This window comes from Peromyscus eremicus, chromosome 7 (assembly GCF_949786415.1).
Source record: "Peromyscus eremicus chromosome 7, PerEre_H2_v1, whole genome shotgun sequence".
NCBI classification, from domain to species: Eukaryota; Metazoa; Chordata; class Mammalia; order Rodentia; family Cricetidae; genus Peromyscus; species Peromyscus eremicus.
In genome coordinates this window covers 49,831,339-49,851,022 of record NC_081422.1, presented here as the reverse complement: position 1 = coordinate 49,851,022, position 19,684 = coordinate 49,831,339, and the positions used below count along the sequence as shown (strand labels likewise).

At 42.8% G+C, this 19,684-nt stretch overlaps 1 protein-coding gene across 1 annotated transcript in view; it reads left to right on the top strand.

Moving 5' to 3' along the window:
- Etfa (electron transfer flavoprotein subunit alpha) overlaps positions 1-13,078 on the top strand; it is a 61,934-nt gene extending 48,856 nt beyond the window's left edge. Inside the window, exons 10-12 of the mRNA XM_059267920.1 lie at positions 3,311-3,376; positions 6,408-6,488; positions 12,819-13,078. Of these exons, the coding sequence (XP_059123903.1) occupies positions 3,311-3,376; positions 6,408-6,488; positions 12,819-12,857 (186 nt within the window). The 3' untranslated portion in view covers positions 12,858-13,078. The remainder of the gene's footprint in view (positions 1-3,310; positions 3,377-6,407; positions 6,489-12,818) is intronic.
- Positions 13,079-19,684: the final 6,606 nt, after the last annotated feature.

Below are 19,684 nucleotides of genomic sequence, written 5' to 3'. Positions count from 1 at the left end.
CAGTGTCTCTCATTTTCTCTTCCAGTTATTTCACTGATTTAGAAGGAAAGTGCCTCAGGGCAGGGATTGCCTTGTGCTGTGAAGTAGTTATCCGAAGTGCTCCATAAATTAGCATCTGTAGAGTTTTGTACATACTAATTATTATTATTGAAATACAGAAAAATGCTTTCTGAAGCCAGAGGAAGCATCCTAGGATATTAGTCTAATTGCCTGAACATGTTTTTTAAAAGGAAGAAGAAAGCTTCTCTTCCTGCCTGAGAGCCATGGGCCTCAGCACAGCAGCCCAAATCCCCAACTCTTTCTTTTTTTTTTTTTTTTTTTTTTTTTTTTTTTTGGTTTTTTGAGACAGGGTTTCTCTGTGTAGCTTTGCGCCTTTCCTGGAACTCACTTTGTAGACCAGGCTGGTCTCGAACTCACAGAGATCCGCCTGGCTCTGCCTCCCGAGTGCTGGGATTAAAGGCGTGCGCCACCACCGCCCAGCCTCCAACTCTCTTTCTTAAGGTCTTATTTCAGTACTTTTAGACAACAAAATGAAGTCTATTGGTCAGGGGGATCCCTTGGGCTGTTGATGTTGGTCATAGATAGCCTGAAGCACCTGTTTTGGATTGGCTTTGGATTGACAACATTCTGTTGTCTCCTTGGTACATTTATGATAAAAAGCAATGGGATTCATTTGAAGGATGCAGAAGTTCAAAGTAGACTTATTTATATTATGCTCATATTTATTGCCAGAATGAACTAACATTTTTATTAGCATTTCATGCTACAGATGGAGCTTTTAAGATGTGTTGAATTTTAATGCAGACATGTATGTCAGAAAAACTCATTTATAGGACTATTGATCTTTTCCAATGCTTGCTTTGAGAAGCTGCATAGAAGAGTGATCAGGAAGAGTGACTAGTGAGACATTTTCTGTCTGAATAATTTTAACATCATTACATCAACTGGGTGTGTTACCACACTGTAATTCAGCTGTGCAAGTACTGGTGTATTCAGGACCAAACATGTATTAGCTAGTCACCTTTACTTTCTGTGGTAGTAAACACATCCCAACACACAATCTTTAAGGCACATAGCTCTTACTATCTGCAGGCTAGAGAAAAGGAGGCACAGCTCCCATAGCATATTGACACTACAGTTTTGTTCACAACTGATAGTAATGGTCTCCTTATAAAAATAACTTGGGTTGCCGGGCAGTGGTGGCACATGCCTTTAATCCCAGCACTTGGGAGGCAGAGCCAGGTGGATCTCTGTGAGTTCAAGGCTAGCCTGAGTTACAGAGTGAGTTCCAGGAAAGGCGCAAAGCTAAATACATACATACATACATACATACATACATACATACATAAATAACTTGGGGCAAGACTAGTACAAGTGGTTCAGAAAACAAGCTCAGCTCCTTTTAACTTGATTAACTCACTATGGAGACAAGACTGCTTTCAGGTTACATAGAGGCACTGTGCTATTCTGAAAGCAGTTGGACACTTTATGCTCTTAAAGAGAAGGCTCATGGTTATGCTACCAATGTACTAGAGGGGCTGCATCAGAGTTGAAGGATCTCTCTGCTTATGATATTCAGTTCTGGCTATTCTTGAGAGTACTCTGGAGGCTGCTGAAAGAGCACCAGTAGACTAAGACCCACTGGAGAGAAAATGACCTATGCATGTCCATGTACGCCTAGGTTTTATGAAATATCATAACACTGGAGGGCTCATATACTAGCTATATCAGACTATATATGACTGATATAGTGAGCAGTTAAACGAGATCGTAAGCAATAGAAAAAACAAGGTGAGACCACGTGATGGTACTAGTGTCTCTGAAGTGTCTGCCTTGTAACAAAAGTAAGCATGAGCCAGGTGTGATGGCGCAGGCCTTTAATCCCAGCACTCAGGAGGCAGAGGCAGGCGGATCTCTGTGAGTTCGAGGCCAGCCTGGGCTACAGAGTGAGTTCCAGGAAAGGCGCAAAGCTACACAGAGAAACCCTGTCTCGAATAAACAAAAAACAAACAAACAAACAAACAAACAAGTAAGCATGGCAGAGCCACCTCCAGTGTTTTGGCATGTTACTCACCCAAAAGTAGTGACGTTCTAGTTACATGGTCAATGCCCCTCCCACCCAAGCCAGGGCATGCCAGTTTATGGGTGGGAAAAGGTTCTCAGTTGAAGTTTTAATTATACTGAGTAGACAAAATGGAGCAGCTAAGCTCTTGTAATTAAGTGCTTGTTAAATCACTCTTCCATGATGGTAGTTTTAATTTTCAAACATTAGTACTTTAAAATTTTTAGATAAGGAGATAGAACAGTAGTTGGCTATGCTTTCCTTCTAATTACTGGGGGCAGATTGTGTGGAAGGTGTGCAGATGCCATCACCCAGAAATGCCCATGTGGGAGCCTCACCCAATGCTTTCAGGAAATTTGTTCCTTTTTATTATTCAGCAAGGGGCGTGCATGCGTGCGTGCGTGTGTGTGTGTGTGTGTGTGTGTGTGTGTGTATGTATGTTTGTGAACACCCATCCATTGTGTGTGTGTGTGTGTGTGTGTGTGTGTATGTTTGTGAACACCCATCCATTCGTCCATCTGTCTATGAACATACACATACTTGACACTAATTTGTATTCTTGACCTTTATAAATAGGAAATTTAGTAGATCCTAATTACCATTTTCACAAATATCCTTTTGTGAGAAGGCAAACAAGCAAAAAAAAAACCTATTTTAATATGTTTGAATGTGTGTTTATATTACAATGTGTTCTTGTAGATACAACATGTGAGTTGCACAATGATACCCACGTGAGTGCCATAGGTGCCAGAATGAAACTGGGATGGTTGCTGTGAGATGCTTAGCAGTGTTTGGTGCATTGTAACTGTTCAGTGTGTGTATATGTATTTTTATACCATCACCACTCTAAGAACTCACTAGAAAAAGAGAACTGTGGTACAAAACTTGGAGAAGAAAAGCATGACTTAAGTGGTGCATGTTGGGAAATTCATTTTACATATCTTTTGCCTAAGACTTATATTGCTAATAGTATACAGTTTGTATTGTATAGGGCTGGAGATGTAGCACATAGTTGGCAGAGTGCTAGCCTAGCATGCACAAGGCCTACGTTCAGTTACAGCTCTCTATAAACTAGATGTGGTGGATGCCTGTAATATCAGCACTTGGGAAGTAGAGGCAAGAGGATTAGAATTTTAGAGTCATCCCCAGCTAGGTAGTGAGTTTGAGACAGCCTGGGATACCTGAGACTCTGCCTCAAAAGTGTTATATAATATAAATGCATATTAATAATGTGGTCTCTTGTTTCAGGAACTTTATATTGCCGTTGGAATATCTGGAGCCATCCAACATTTAGCTGGGATGAAGGACAGCAAGGTAATTATGTGCAGTAATTAGAGAGCTAAGAGGAAAAGCTTTCACATTTCTGTATACATGCAGCTAGAGTGTGTATTTGAACACTTCACATTAACATACATCTGGGAACTGAGAGATTGAAGTTGCTATGCCCTGCCTGAGGTGTAGTGTACTGTTAGTGGGGAGGGGCAGCTTGTCCCAAGGCACAGCTGAACCTTAAGGCAAGCTTACTGTGTGCTGGGCCCTGTCTGCCCATGCTTCAGTTTCTTTGTCTCCCAAATGTAGGTGTTAGATAATCACCAGTATCCATTTCAGCTCTGACAATCTGGGTGGAAGATGTGAGGCTTAAGCAACTTAATAAGGTTCTGGTCCCTGATTCTCTTGTCATCTTTACTTGGTGACCTATTAGAACTACCCTCTTCTGGGTTGTTAGCAATGTGTGACTGACACATGTTGGGTTAGAGTATTGGGCAATCTTAATACCTTTGAAATTGTTGAAGGTGCACTGTGTAGTGAAAATACTTGATTTTAACTTACTACTTGGACTACATTTGCAAGGCCTCTGTAATAACTCTGAACATATATTTCAGAGTATGACATATTAACTCATGCATAATAATGTACAGTTTGAATTATGAACTTATCTTTCATGAAGGCAGAGATGCATCTGAAACCCTGCATTTATCCATTCAGATGGAAGCTGGATATAAAAGATAATAAAACTTTTAACAGGCTTAAGTTCTAACTTGAAGAAATACATGCACTATGTCTTTGTAGCTTCTAAATGAATTGGTTCAGACCCAGGCAGATTTCACAGTTGGATGGCAGGTTTCTTTACAAAGCTATGAAAACAGCAGTGCCAGTGGGAAAATGTGACTTGTGCATTAACACACACACACACACACACACACACACACACACACACACAACTGGTCCAGTACCAGAAGCTTAAAATACATTTTTAGCTAGACCATTTCAGATGTGTTTAAAATACTGCTTCTCTAAAATAAAAGATTATGTGTGCCAAGAAGATCCTGGTGAAAAATTCCCCTCACCTGGCAACAGGACTAGTTGCTGCGGGAAACAAAGCAGACTTGATAGTGTATGTCTAAGCAAGCCAGGAACAGCTGGAATATGGAGACCACAGCTGGGGAATAATCTGTGAGAATAAACTTCAATGGTGACATCTCTTTACCCAGTCAGCAGATACGTAATTAAGTGATTAAGTGAATAAAAAGTAACCCAGCAGATATGGTGACGCACACCTTCATTCCCACCACCATGGAGGCTAAGGCAGGAAAAATACCAGTTCAAAGCTAGCCTGGTTTAAAGACCTTGGCTCAAAAAAAAAAAAAAAAAAAAGTAGCAGAAGAAAAAGTATTAACTACTATTAACTCTGTCTTTTATGGGGAGCCAATGATTTCTATTGGTAATTTTTATTAAATTCTAAAATGAGCTGGGCGGTGGTGATGCACACCTTTAATCCCAGCACTCGAGAGGCAGAGGCAGGCAGATCTTTGTGAGTTCGAAGCCAGTCTGGGCTATAGAATGAGTTCCAGGACAGGCTCCAAAGCTACACAGAGAAACCCTGTCTTAAAAAACAAAACAAAATTCTAAAATGAGGTGTTAGAATGGCTTAAATCTGATAATCACATTGACTATGAACTGCTGTTGATAGTGTAGTTGAATATCAGATTGGATTATTGTAGCAAATTAGTCAGTATACTGAACTATATACACAGTGATATGGTTGAATACAATGTGTGCATTTAAAACAGGAGGAGGAAAAGCTTGAATTTACAAGGAGCTATTGAGAGCAAGCAAGACTTTATCTTAGCAGTTTTGCAGTTGATAATTTAAGAATATTATTTTAGTAATCCAGAAAAGTATATCCATTCACTCTCTTTTTAATATCATTGTGGTTCCTAGCCCATAGTTATGTGCTCACTCTTTTAAAATAACTTTTATGTAGTGGGATGAAAAAGCTTTCAGATGATTAAACTGTCAACTGTTTGACTAGGTGGCCTCCAGGAGAATCGTTAACCATCATCAATTAAATAAATCTCTGCTTCTAGCTTGTGAAGCAGGGTACACTTTCCCAGAAGAGAAGCATCAGTGAAAACTGGGGCCTGTGAGGCATGTTTGTCCTCACAAGTCTGAATTTGAAACTCACATGTGAAACTCATGTATTGTCTCTGAGCTGGCCAACATCAAGGCCACACTGAGCTCCAATCTGTTATTCTGACATGTTCTACTGTCCCTTTCAGGAGCCCTGCTAGGGGAATTAGACATGTTCTGAAGCCTTTATTCTAAGCCAGTGGATTTCTTAAGATACAATGACAGGTAGTTAGAAATTTAACTTCACCTCTAGAAATCTGAATTATGGTAATCCACCATCCATTAAAATAATACTGCATTTGAGTCACAGCTCTAACTTTACTTAATTGTAATGGTATTCAAAACAACTATGGGAAATACCAAACCATTCTTCCTACTTTGTAAATAACTGCCACAACCTTTCATATTTTGTAATGCATTGTAGGAGGTAAGGCTAATCTTTGGTAGTTTTTACAAGAGCCCCAGTAACTTGTTTTATTGCATGTATTTGCTGCATACATAAGGACTTTTAAATTTTTTAAAGTTCTCCTTTAATAGCAGGTTGGCAAGATAGATTTTATATACTCACAACAGATCCAGGATGAATAACAAATGGAATAGAATATATAGGAAACAAAAGTTTACAAGCATTATGATTTGGGGTATAGATTTGTTACTATTTTATCTAAAAATCAAACTTTTTTTTCTTGTGAAGAAAGAATTTTAAGAGAATAATAATTTTAAACTCTTTACTCTGAGATGGTCTCAGTAGTGATATTTTAATAGCGGTAGATATTTTACTACAATACTACCCAAAACCTTCTTATATGTATAGTGTTGGCATTGAAGCTCCAAATTGTCTTGAGAAATAAAGACTGTTAGTGTATTGTAAGAGGGAAGTATAGTTAGTGTATTGTAAGAGAACTGCTGATCACTGTGATTTTTCACTTCACAGACAATTGTGGCTATTAACAAAGACCCAGAAGCTCCAATTTTCCAAGTGGCAGATTATGGGATAGTCGCAGATTTGTTTAAGGTAAGCTAACCTTAAAAGGGATTGCTGTCACCAACATTGCCATCCAGTGGGTTTTGTCAAAAATGAAACGATAGACAAAAATGTGTGTTGTGCATCTGTATACTTGCTGTTAATAGATTACATAATTTTGTCCTACTTAAAATGCATTCTCCCTAACAGCTTTGTGATGTTACTATGCAACACAGCTTTCTTCTTTCGAAGAAATCCAAACTGTAAAATATCCACGCATCTTGGTGTATCACATACTGAATCAGCATAGTGTAAAGTGACACCATAGGTAGAACCTAGGACCACATTTGGTAGATACACTAAAGAAATGAGCATCAAGCTCTTCATTCAGGGATTGCTGAGGATATGAGACCTTTTCAGGGAAGAGTTGGCACTCAAGTCCAGTTTAACTGGCTCAACAAGAATATTCTGTTTACTAAATTTGAAAGTTAAGGCCTTTCTCATGTGACAGGTTTAAGGAAAATGTGTTTTCCCCCATTTTAAACACTCTTCATTTGTGAGCATTCTTACACTACTACTTCTGTGTGTTTGCCTTCTTCATGAGAAAGACTACTTTAACCATAGAAACTTACTTAGCAAATTGTAGTTGATGATCACTTGAAATGTACTTAGCTACATTTAAAGGTACACAGCTCATGTTTGGCTCAGCCTCTTTTTGTCACTCTGGTCTGCTTGTGCAGAATCATTCATGCAGAAGTTGGCACTCTGAGAGTAGCGTTCAGCCCTTGGAGAAATGGGTTTGCCAGAATAGGAATCCCCAACATGGAACTATATTGAGGGAGTGTGCGCCACACTGGGGAGGCTGCAGCCTGAGAATAGAGGCAAGGCAAATGGACTGACTCCAGGCAGTGAGAAATAGACCTGAGACCCTTCAGCTGCTTGATGGCACTCACTATTGACTCAGACTGCGTGGAAAAACTAGGAGGCTGTTCTCTCATTCAGCATAGGTCATTCTTCACTCAAAGGACCCTCTAAAGGGCCTAGGCCTTGTCTTGGGAAAAATATAACCCAATTCAGTAATGCCGAGGTTCTACATCAGGAACCTGGAGTTCATGTAGGTCAGCTGCTCCTGTTTGACCTAGGTGTGTAACTGTTAGGGGAGTTGTTTAGCCACTGAGATGTCTTGGTGAGAGAGGGAACTGGTATGAAAAGAAGGGTTGTGTATGTGTCTCTGTCTCTGTGTCTGTCTCTGTCTCTCTGTCTCTGTCTCTCTGTCTCTCTCTCTCTCTCTCTCTCTCTCTCTCTCTCTCTCTCTCTGTGTGTGTGTGTGTGTGTGTATGTGTGTGTGTGTGTGTGTGTTTTGCTATGGATTAAAGTCAGAGTCTTACAAATGCTAGGCAAGTGTTCTTACCACTCCTAGCCCTGCAAAAGAGAAATTTTATTATCTCTATACAGCTTCACCCTTCAAAAATTTTGAATTAGGACACAAACAGAAATACTATGATATATTAAGAGCTTTAATTCAAATTCTGTCTTGTCTTCATACTAGTTATACTATCTCAGCCAAATTAATCTCGCTGAGTGTCACCTTCATCATAAGTATTGTAAATATTACACTGCCTACCTTAAAGATGGTAATTAATTAAGATTGTGATTACACTGCATCTGCTGCAGTCTGTGGTAAATATTAGCCTGCCTGTTTGTATTTTCTCCTGTTCAGATATATAGTAGGTGTTCAAAGCAATTGGTAAATATTATAAAAGGTGTTAGAATGACAGGACATTGAACATCACCTGGCTTTTTTAATATAAAGGCTTTATTAGTATAAAATAATTATACTGTTTGCTCTTTTTAAATGGAGAGATGGCTTAGCACATTCTGTTCCTGTGAAATACCTAAGTTTGGTTCCCAACTTTCACATCAGCAGCTTACAACCCCTTGTAACTCTAGCTCCAGAGGATCCAACACTTTCTTCTGGCCTCTGTGGGCACCTGCATTAATGTGCACAAACCCTCACACAGACTTGCAATTTAAACAATTTTTAGTTTATCTTTAAAATGTATAATTAGAGCCAGTAAGATGGTTCAACAGGTAAAGGCACTTGCTGCCATACCTGACAACCTGATCTCTGGGACCCCCATGGTGGAATGAGAGATTACACTCCTGCTCCTGCAAAGTTGTCCTCTGACTTCTGCACACATAATCATGCACATGCATGCACCCACATACTTAAATACAAAATAAATGTAGATAAATGTAAAAACAATAATTAATTATTGTTAGGCTAGTCATGCTGCTGTACAACTAACCTAATGTTAATATAGTTCCATTCCACTGCAGAAAAACCCTGTACCCATAACCTCTATGCTACATGCTCCCCAAATCTACTTTTAGTCGACAGGCTTGCTCATCTTGGCTTCTCTCTATAGCTGGAATCATTAATATTGTGCTCTTTCTGGCTGCTTTCCCTGAGCTTAAGGTTCAGGTTTCAGCCTTGTCGAAGCACGTGTTAGTAGTACTTTATTTTTTTCTCTTGACAAACAGCATCCATCACTGAAATATGCCACATTTGTTTGTTCGTTCAGTTGTTTCTGCTTTTTTGTTATTGTGAATAATGACACTATGAGCATCCATGTATAGATTTCTCATCCATATATAGATTTCTATATAGATAGTGGTGTTTATTTCTTTGGAGTTCTTTTCTCAGCATGGAATTGCTGTAGAAGTGTGTGTCCATCTGCTTTCAGAGTGGCTGTACCAGTTTACATTCCCATTAGAAGGATGTGGGGCTCTGAGTCCTCTATACACTCACTAGCACCTGTTACTGTGTCCTCCTGATTATACAGGTCCTTGTAGATGCGAAGTGGCATCTTTCAGTTGTGATTTGTATTTTCCTGGTGACTGACGATGTTAACTATTTTCTTTGTATTCTTATTAGCCACTTACATATTTTCTCTGTAGAAGTGACTCTTGTGTTTTTACATTGTTTTGCCTTTTTGTTCTTGAGTTGTAAGTTGTTTGTCTGTCTGGAAGTTAGCTCCCTATCAGGTATGATTCCCAGTGTGGTCTCTCATTCTGAATTTGCCTTTTCACTTTCATTATAGTATAAACATTTTAAGTTTTGATTAAGTCTGACTTGTCTATTTTTTTTAATCTTATGTTGCTTATGCTTCAAGTGTTAGACCTAAGAAAACTTTTCCTAATATACTGTAGTAATCATTGGGCTTCAAGTATATGTTCAAATCCCTGCTTTCATTTTCTTTGCATGCACACAGAGCAGAATTGCCCAGTCATATAGTAATTCCATCTTAGCTTTTGGAAGACCTTCTAGACTGCTTTCACAGAGGTCACACATTCCTTTTCACATTCCTAATGGCAGTGTATAAGGTTTTTTCCACAGCCTCATCCACACTTGTTATTTTCTGTTCCTTTAATTAGAGCCATCCTAGGGATGAAGTAGTATCTCAGTTATAGTTTTAATGTATATTTCACCAGTAACTAATGATGTTAAGAACATTCAAGAAAAGATGTGTATTGAACATTTCTACCCAAGTCCCTTGCTTCCTTTTTGTTGGTGCAAGAGGTAGAAACCAGGGCTTCATGCATTTTAGGCACATGCTCTACCACTGAGCTATATCCGAAGTCTTTGGTTAGGCTGTTTAACTTTTTGTTGAGTTCTTTGCATATTGTCAATATAAAGCCATTATCCGATATATGGTTTCTAAATACTTCTTCTCATTCAGTAAAGGATTTTGTTTTGTATTTATTTATTTTTGTTTGTTTGTTTTTTGAAACAGGGTTTTACTTTGTAGCCCTGGCTGGCCTAGAACTTGCTATGTAGACTAAGCTGGGCTTGAACTCAAGATCTGACTGCCTCTCCCTCCCAAGTGCTGGGATAAAAGGTGGTATCAGCATGCCCAACTTTATTTTGACTTTTTTGATAACTTCTTTAGATATACAAACGCTTTGGTTTTGATGCAGTCCAGTCTGTTTATTGCTTCTTTCATTGCTTGTGCTTTGAGAGGCGATGGACAGCCTAAAGTAATACAGGTTGACTCTTAGGTTTTCTTCTAACAACTTCGTGGTTATAGTCATTGATTTGTTTGGAGTACATTTTTGTATATGGTGTGCGATAGGGGCCCACCTTCATTCTTTTCCATGTGGATTCCCGGTCGCCCTGCACCCTCTATTGAAAAGACCATAGTGTTCCCAGGGGGTGGATTTGTTATGCCTCCTGCCTTCCCACCACAGCCGTTATACTCTGTTACCTCTTGAACCTCCAGTATTTATCTCTATAGCTGTCTGTCTGTCTCTCTCTCTCTCTCTCTCTCTCTCCCTCTGTCCTTCCCTCCCTCTCTCCCTCTCCCCTCTCCTCTCTCCCTCTCTCTTTTAACCAGATTCCTTTTCTTCTCTAGGATGATGTTCTGAATTTTCCTAGGCTACACTGGTCTCTTCTTTCTTAAAAACTCCTTAATTTGGAGCATGTAGTGCTGTTTCTCTCATTCTCCTACATCTGGTATAAGATGACCACGTTTAGAGTGTATTTCTGGTAACAGAATTGATCAACAAACTTAATGTAAGGTTTGTTGATTTTTAGTATATCCATAGAGCTGTGCAGCCATCTTTTAATCCCAGTACATTTCTATCACACAGAAGAGAAATCCCATACCCAGAGTTGTCTCCACTCTCCCAGCTCTAAGGGGAACACGTTCATCATGGATTTATGGCAGTAGACTGCCTTCTTTTTAAATTCAAGTCTCCTCTGATTTGCATTTCCTGAGTAGAGCTGGCTGCTTCTGCAATGTCTAAAGGAGATTAAAAGTAAGAATCTAGGTCTTTCAGTATGGCTGGGCCTTTACATTTAGCATTTCCTCTTAATGGATTATATAGAATCCTTGTAAAGTCTATTGTTGGTTTAATGGTGACAAGAGAAAGTCCCCTTGACTCTTCTGTGGGGAGTTTGGTTAAGGGACATTCTGTAGGGTGAGCTTTTATATATTCTAAATGTTTGATCTCCTGGGGAAAGATGTTGTGCTATGGCATATTTTTCATGAAACACGTTGGTCCCACGTGAGGCTCGAGGAGCATGTCATCCCTGTGACTGGCATGAGCTCATGGTGCCTCCACTGAGGAAAGCCAGGGGAAGTGGTGCCAGCACTTAGAGCTGCCCTGAGCGAATGCCTGCTGGCTCCATGGTAAACACAGGCCTTTTAATAGGCTGGAGACAAAGTGACATTCGGAAGAAACAACATGTCGACAATTTCCTTAATAAATTTTGTAGGAACGCATTATTTCCACCTTGTGGAAATGTAGCTCTCTTAAATAATTGAGAGGCTGCATTCATCAGTGCAGCGGTCAGTGGAGATCTCTAAGCTAGGGCAGCTCACAGCCCTTTGAAAGACGGGGTAATTGATATTTTACACAGGCGACCCGGCTGGTGTTGAGAGTATTTGTGTGGCATCCTAGTCTTACTGTCGGCTCTCCTCGGCTGTCCAAATGTCACATTCTAGTTACAGCCTGACCTGACAGGACTAAGGGTCAAAGTTAATTGTGTTTTAGGACAGGCGTTTGCACTTGCTGTGGTTTATTTGCTGACCAGCCACAGCATTGGCACAAAATCTTGATTTTAATGAAAAGCAATGGTACTGAATGTTTTCATTTGAATGTGCCACATAATAGTAACATATGGTGAGAAAGCCAACAAAATGTTGGTGAAGTGTGCAATGCAAGAATGAAAGAGTAGCCATACAATGGTGGCGCACGCCTTTAATCCCAGCACTCGGGAGGCAGAGGCAGGAGGGATCTCTGTGAGTTCGAGGCCAGCCTGGGCTACAGAGTGAGTTCCCGAACAGCCGGAGCAGTTACGCAGAGAAACCCTGCCTCAAAAAACAAACAAAGCACGACACAAAAAAAGAATGAAAGAGCAAGTGCTAGAGGAGGTTGAGAGTTATGAGGAGTGACATTGGTGTGCAGACTTGAAGGAAAGTGAGGTGCATTGTGAAGGTGGGAGGGATGCTGGGGGACTACGAAGGGAAAGAGGTCTCGCTGCTCTCAGCCCCAGAGAGAAGAGCTGAGCCTCCTACTCAGTCTTTTTAGTAATGTCTAAGTTTGTGGTTGTATCAAAAGGCATCTGGGCAGAAGTTAGCTCTAGACCCTGACAGCCTGTGCTCCTGGTGAGCTCTCCCCACAGAGGATTTGCCATCTCACGAGGGCTGGGAGGAAGAGCGAGTGAGCAGGAATGTGTGTGCCTGAATGGCACTTGTTGCTGAACAGATTTGCCATGATTTTAGCCTCTGTGGCCTCCCCAAGAGCTCTGTGGCCTTATCGCAGAGAGGGCTTAAGTTGTTTAATTACTGGTTTAGCTTTTTTTTTGTTTCGCAGGTGGTTCCTGAAATGACAGAAATACTGAAGAAAAAATAAATCAAAATCATATCTTAAGGAAACTGTCAAAAGTATTCAGCTGAAATCATAGAAATTCATAATCTGAGGGAAAAAATTATGCTAACAGCAGCTAGAATGTCTTTTGATGAATCAGTTGTTATATTCCTTCTTAATTTTTTGTGGTCCTAAACAATTATTTTTTTGACATTTTCTAATTCTGTAATAAAATATATAATAAAGTTTTGTCATCCTTTAAAATTGCTATCAGAAACACGCCTAACTTCTTAAATAAAGAAGAAATTGAAGAAAGGGAATAAAATGCACTTCTAGCCAGGTGTGGTGGCATTCACCTTTAATCGCAGCACCCCAAAGGCAGATGGATCTCTGTGAACTCGAAGCCAGCCTAGTCCACATATCAAGTTCCAGCCAACCAAGGCTACATACATAGACCCTGTCTCAAATCATCATCATCATCATCATCATCATCATCATCACCATCATCATCTTATTTCTTCACTTGTCTTATTCACAGGTGATCTCTGTTTTAGGCAAGATTGTTAGCATGAAAATTCCCATAGCCTGGTCACCCTAGTTTAATTGTTGAATAGCATATCCCAGAAGATAGGAGCTGGATTGGCAAATTCAGAGCTACAGAAGCTTGACCACAAAGTGTGAATGTTCTAGAAGCACCCTAGTCTTCAGAAAACAGCTAATGTAAAAGTAAACCTGACTTGTGCCTCACCATGCTGTAAGTGTTTGGTTAACTTAAACTTCAGGTGTCCATTTTAGGGGTTTGTTAGTTTATCAGACTTTGTGTCTGCAAAGGAGGGGGAGTGGAGAAGGACGACTCTTGAGACATTATAACTTATGCAGATAGTTTGACACTGCTATGAATGTTTAAATTCTGCTCAGAAAATGCTCTGCCCTTTCCTTTACTCTCCGGGTATTTTCCTCTGTGTGGAGAAAAACAACCAGGCCCTACCTCATCTGAACATGTGGTCATCACTTGTACTCTCCTGCCCCAGGGTTCTGATGCACCAGGAGTTCAAGTCCAGTTACGTGCAGGTCAGAGACAGGTGGGTGAGGCTATGGCCAGGCCCGCAGGAAGCCATGGGCAGGTGTCTGGGGCCATGTGAGCCATCTGCAGAGTGGAATACGTAAGACCTGCCAACTGAGGTGGCACCCTGTGTTGAGCACGCAGCACCATAAGGAAGAGATGGGAAGTGAGCAGTGAGGCCCTCTAGACCCCACGTGGCCACTGCCCAATTGAGCCTATTTTGACTTGCAGTCACTTGCTGCAAAGCGCTTTTGGAAGCTGTGGCGTTTTCGCCTTCTAGTGGGGTGAGAGGACTGCAGTAAAGTGGTAGGTCTTCACAAGTCATGAACACATTGGTACCATGATCCTAGAATGCCAGAGCTGTGGGGTCATCGGGCTGTGCCCCCTGTTGCCCAGGTTGAAATAGTGGGACGCAGAGGAGAGAAAACCATAACTTGAATTGCCTGGGCATTCATGGCTTCAGTCACCTCATGAAGTGACTACTGTATCTTTCTACCTTTGGGGTACTTTGTAGGGCTTCTCCATTGGCCTCTGTTGCAGCGGCAGGAGCAGTGGCAGGTGTGATGGCTGTAGAGGGACCCCCGTTGAGACATGCCGGTCAGAAAGGAGCACCCCAGGTGGTGCCCTACCTCTGAGCTGAACCGATTGTCCTTTCTCCCACTGATTCCTCTTGTCAGAGCTGCCCTCTCCCAGCTCCAAGAACCAGAATTGACTGGACACGGCTGGTTGTCATCCTCACCATAGCATTTAGCATAGTCATGTTACTTACCAGGCTGCTAAGTTCTAAGAAATGTCCATTTTCTTCTCCGGGTGTCTTTGAGTGTACAAACCTAGAAGCCACAACCAACTCTACCCTAGTGTCCATAGTGTGCATACGTGTTCCTGTGACTGGCAACACAGTCAATCTGTTTACATCTGTCCCGCAGATGTGTGGCTGATATGTTGGGCCATGTTACTACCACACAACAGGAGATTGGCAGCAGTCTCGTAGTCTTGCAGGACTACTGTCGTCACAGGTATTCTGCAGTCTTGCAGGACTACTGTCACAGGTATTCTGCAGTCCTTGGCTGTACAGTATTTACTGTGCATATAGCCAGGCACTATCCTAGCACTTCCTATCCCTCTAGTCTTCCTAATGATTGTTAAATTATATCCTGCTTTTGTTGCTTTACAGCCATAATTATAACCTCTACAAGGTTGGGTAACTTCAAATTGACAGCTAATCCAGAGCCAGGATTTGAAACTGGGCAGTGTGGCTTCGGAGTGGTGCCTTCACTAGAAATCTGAGTCTCCCTCAACTCAGGGGACAGGGAGACCAGGCCTACATAGTAATCCACCTCAGACACAGCACTAAATGATTCTTGCTACTCACGAGGCTTTGTGGCAGAAAGGACAGGCAGTGTTGTGGGATGAAAGTCCCTTGGAGCGCCAACTTGGAACGTACTTCCAGAAGTCTGGGAAGATGGTTCAGATGGTGAAGTACTACATAACCATAAGGACCTGAGTTTGGATAACTGGTACCTGCCTTCTAAAAGGTCACACCACCACTGGGGAGATGGGGGTAGGTGGATCCATGGGGCTTGCTAGCCAGCTAGTCTAACTAAATAAAAGGCCCTGCCTCGAAAAATTAAAGTGGAAAGGGAGCGAGGGAAAGACAACCGATGCCAGTTTCTGGCTGTCACACGCACACATTTGTACACATATAAAAACATGTACACACAAGAAGTCAGCTATGGAAGATGGGTTAAAGTGAAAACAGCCCACAAGGCTTGGTCTGAGGTGCCCCTTTGACCTTCACTTTTTTGGAAACTGAATTATCTATTCCTTTTGCCCTTTCCTCTGGCTCTGGACCTCTGGAAGCAATGGGGAAGGAGGCAAGGGCAATGTGCTTCCTACTAGGTGTGTGCTTCCTCTTCCCTTCTGCTTGTCTGAGGTCTGTTGGCTTCCTCAGGTCCCTGGGAGTTTGGGTAGCCTGTTTCCCTTTGCAGGACAGCCCCTGAGAGGACAGAGATGCTCCTTCCCTCACACAGCCTGAGGCCCAGTGGTGACGCTGCTCCCAGCATCGCCCCATGTGCTCAGCAACGCTGCCAGGAACATTCTTGCAGTGTTCGGTGGTTCAGCAGCTGTGATGTGTGGGAGCCACAGCCTAAGGTAGCCTTAGCTTCACTTGTCAGAGAGGACAGTGTGCTAGTCTCTGAGGTCACAGGCTGTTGAAGCCATGGTCCCTGCCCTCTGAATTGTACCAGAAAAGATGAGATGCAAAAGCAGAGAGCAAACACTAGGCGTTGTCACTGAATGTCACCGTGTGGGCCAGTGGTGGCTCTTCTTAGGGGCTGGAGGCTTTGCATTAGCATGTAGGATGGAAGAAGAAACTGAGCTCGGAGTTCGTGTGGATAGTTGAGGCAGTGAGGGGCAGAAATGTAGAGTTTTTGGAAATACGAGTTAACGGAAGCCAGTTTGTAGGGGTCATTGACAAGTTTCAGAGGCCTTTTCCCTCCGAAACTAGTGTTTCTCAAACTTTACTCTCAAGGAACACTCCCATGATGTTCTGTGAAAGTGCACCATAGAGGGACAGTTAACCAATAGCGCTGTGCTAATATGAAGTCATCCTTGTACATCCTTTACAAAAACTCTGCTGCCTGTACCCTTTATTTTCTAGACAATGCAAGCAGATGCCCAAGTGAATGGACAAGAAGCTCAGCCTGCCTCTCCGTAGCTTTTGTTTAGTCTTAGAGACGTATCGGGTAATTTCGTTAAATATTTTAAAAATCCTTTCTGCTAGTTGGTGGCTATTGTTTGAATGTTTTAGAATTAAGTATGTCAGCATATTGGGCCGAGATTATGGCTTATCCGATCAAATGCTTGCTACATGAGCATGGGAGCCAGAGTTTGGATCCCCGGAACTCATGGTAAAGCCTGGCAGGTGCAGTGGCAACTTACAAGAGGCAGGATCTCAGGACTAACTACCTAACTAGCTAAACTAGCTAGAATTGAGTTTAGTGAGAGACCGTGCCTTCATAAATAAAGTGGAGAGCCACTGAAGAAACTCCCAGATTTCAACTTTGGCTGTACACCACACACACACACACACACACACATACACACACACACACACACACACCCCACATACACAAAATCAAAACTCAGCCTACTGAGTGCTCTACAAAGAGCTGTACGACCTGAGACCCTGCCACCTGAGGAGGGTGTGGCAATTTGTAGAAGGCCCATGACCTACCTGGACAACTAGCCGGACCTGGTGATGTATTCACGATGATGGAGGGGAGGAAAGATGGAAGCTATTTGGAGGTAGTTACAGGAGTCCTCTGGCTTCATGCCCTGAATGGGTTTAGCTGAAAACTCTTTGGCTACAAAATGGGGCCCCAGAGACTGTGTAAATGGGTCCAGTGCTGTGGGTGAGGCTGGCAGAGAGCAAGCTTTTCCTCCCAGGATAGCAGGGGAGCCGGGTTGCCGCCAGAGCCTGGGTGTGTCTGCACCGGCTGGAGGACTGGAAACCCCAGCCATAAATGCACCTTATGTTCTCATTCTGAAAGGAATGTTCAGCATGGCTATGTTTCCTGCTGCCTCTGACTAGGGGTTTTGTTTTGGTGGACATAAAAGTGAGCCGGAGAAAGTGGGAAAGCCAGAGAACCCTATTGATTGTGCCAGATGGATATAGTTAGCTGTAGGCTTGGCTGATAATCCTGTAAAAAGAGCGTATAGGGGAGTTATACGGTCAGAATTCCATGTAACCCTAGATTTGGGGGAACTCTGGGAGCCGGAATGAAGACCTGCTGATAACCTTGGCTTTTAAAACGCTGGTGCACACCGTCCTGCTAGTGAGTAGGGGAGAGATTGAGGAAATCACATGCACAGGAGTTTGCCCCAGGTCACAAAGCAACTGAAACATAAACCAGAAGTTTTGGCAAATATGGCTTACTAAGAATTGATTACATACTGGATGGTCTCGCTGCTGCCTTCTGCGTGGAGGGCCGAGATAATGGCCAGATAGATGGGCATTGACATATGGGACCCACACGACTCAGACGTGGAGGTGCATGGCCTTTCCACTGTCCCGGCTCCTTCCATGCCCAAGAGTCTTCTCCAGGACTCTTGCCCTCTGTATTGGCTGCTTCCTCTCCACCCCCAGCTTCTCTAGGACTCTCCTCCATGCACATGGCTTCAGAGCGGCAAGCCTGTGGTTGTAGCAAGAGGCAGTGGTGGCATGGGGCTCCCTCCGGAGGGGCTGGCATCACCTTCATTACCTCCCACAACTAGTCACATGGGCCAGGCAGTCAGGGCAGACGCTGCTTCTCTGGACTCTCCAGAAGCTTCAGTTGCTGTCCCTATGTCGGGCCACCTGGGGACATTTGGGCTGATCACCCAGACATCTGGTTCTACTTCTGTGTCTCTGAGGCAGGGTCACTCACTGGGCTAGACCCTGGTCAAAAGGTGCCTATTTATTTTATTTTTCTCTTCTTGTAATTTTCTTCTCCATTAATAATAATAATAATAATAATAATTATTATTATTATTATTATTATTATTATTATTATTATTTGAGACACTATCTCACTCTTTAGCCCAGGCTGGCCTAGAACTCACTATACATCTCAAACTCGTGGCTCTCCTCTGCCTCACCTTGAGTGCCAGGATGACAGACAAGACCCACCATGCCTGGTTTTCTTCTCCATTTAGGCTTCATGTTCTTCATGTGTAAGACGGTGACTTGAATGTGTAGACAGACCCCACACTATATGGGTAAAGACAATAACTCTTTTTTGAGAGTTTTGTATGCCCAAGATGCTTTGCTGAGCCGCTTAGATGCATGGTCTCATGAAAGTCTCATGAACCCATGCTACAGAGGAAAAGACCAAAGCCGACAGGGTTTATAGCCTGCCTGGGGACTCGGGACTAGTAGTAACTTTAGACAACCAAATGCTTTCCCATGGGACCCAGCTGGGGTGGTCTGGAGTAGAGGAAAGATGTGGCAGCTAGCCAGGTTCAGAGGGTATAGCTGAAAGAAGGGAAGCAAAGCAGAAGGCCCAGCCCGAACAAGCGCAGAGGTTCCCAAGCACAAGCTGACTCTCATTCCTGAGGCCTCTTCTAGGGCTTCCGTTCTGTGCTCTGCTCAGGATGCAGGGGAGGGCAGGGGTTGTGCAGCAGGGTGGGTCCAGTCTGCTTTCTCCTGTGGCACTATCCCAACCAGGACCCACAGTCCATGCCCCTTCTTTAAACAGCGTAGGCAGAGGTGAGTCCTCCTAGTTACGAGGCCTAATTGATGTTAGGGAGGCTCCTGGAGCGTGGGGTGAAAGGTGCACTGTAAATCTCAGGCACGAGGTTCTGCCACACTTATCACAGTGTTTAATGTCCTGGCTGACCTCCTGGGTAGTCAATTTCATTTGGTTGTTCAGGGCGAATAGGCAGCCTGCTAAGCTGCAGCCCGAGGCTCTGCATGAAATTATGTCAGTGTGGTGTCCTTGGTAGCTGGTAATAAATTAGCATCAAGTGTTCCATCATTTTCTTTGGATAATTAAATTAACTATGCATCAGGAGACAAAAACCAAACTTTTGAGCAATAGAGCCAAGGAAAGAAAAATCTGCAATATTGTGATTTCCTCAAGGAGTGTGGAGTAGGTTAAGAGCTGGTATTGCAGAAGGAGATGGCAGGTATCTCCTTTCTGAAACTGGGTGACTCTGCGGCATTGTTCACAAGGGGACAAATGAGGATGTGCCAGCAGCAGGAGCTCGGAAGCTGGCTGTTGGAGCTAGGGCAGGGTACCCATCGGTCCCACCCACCTCCCTCCCCACT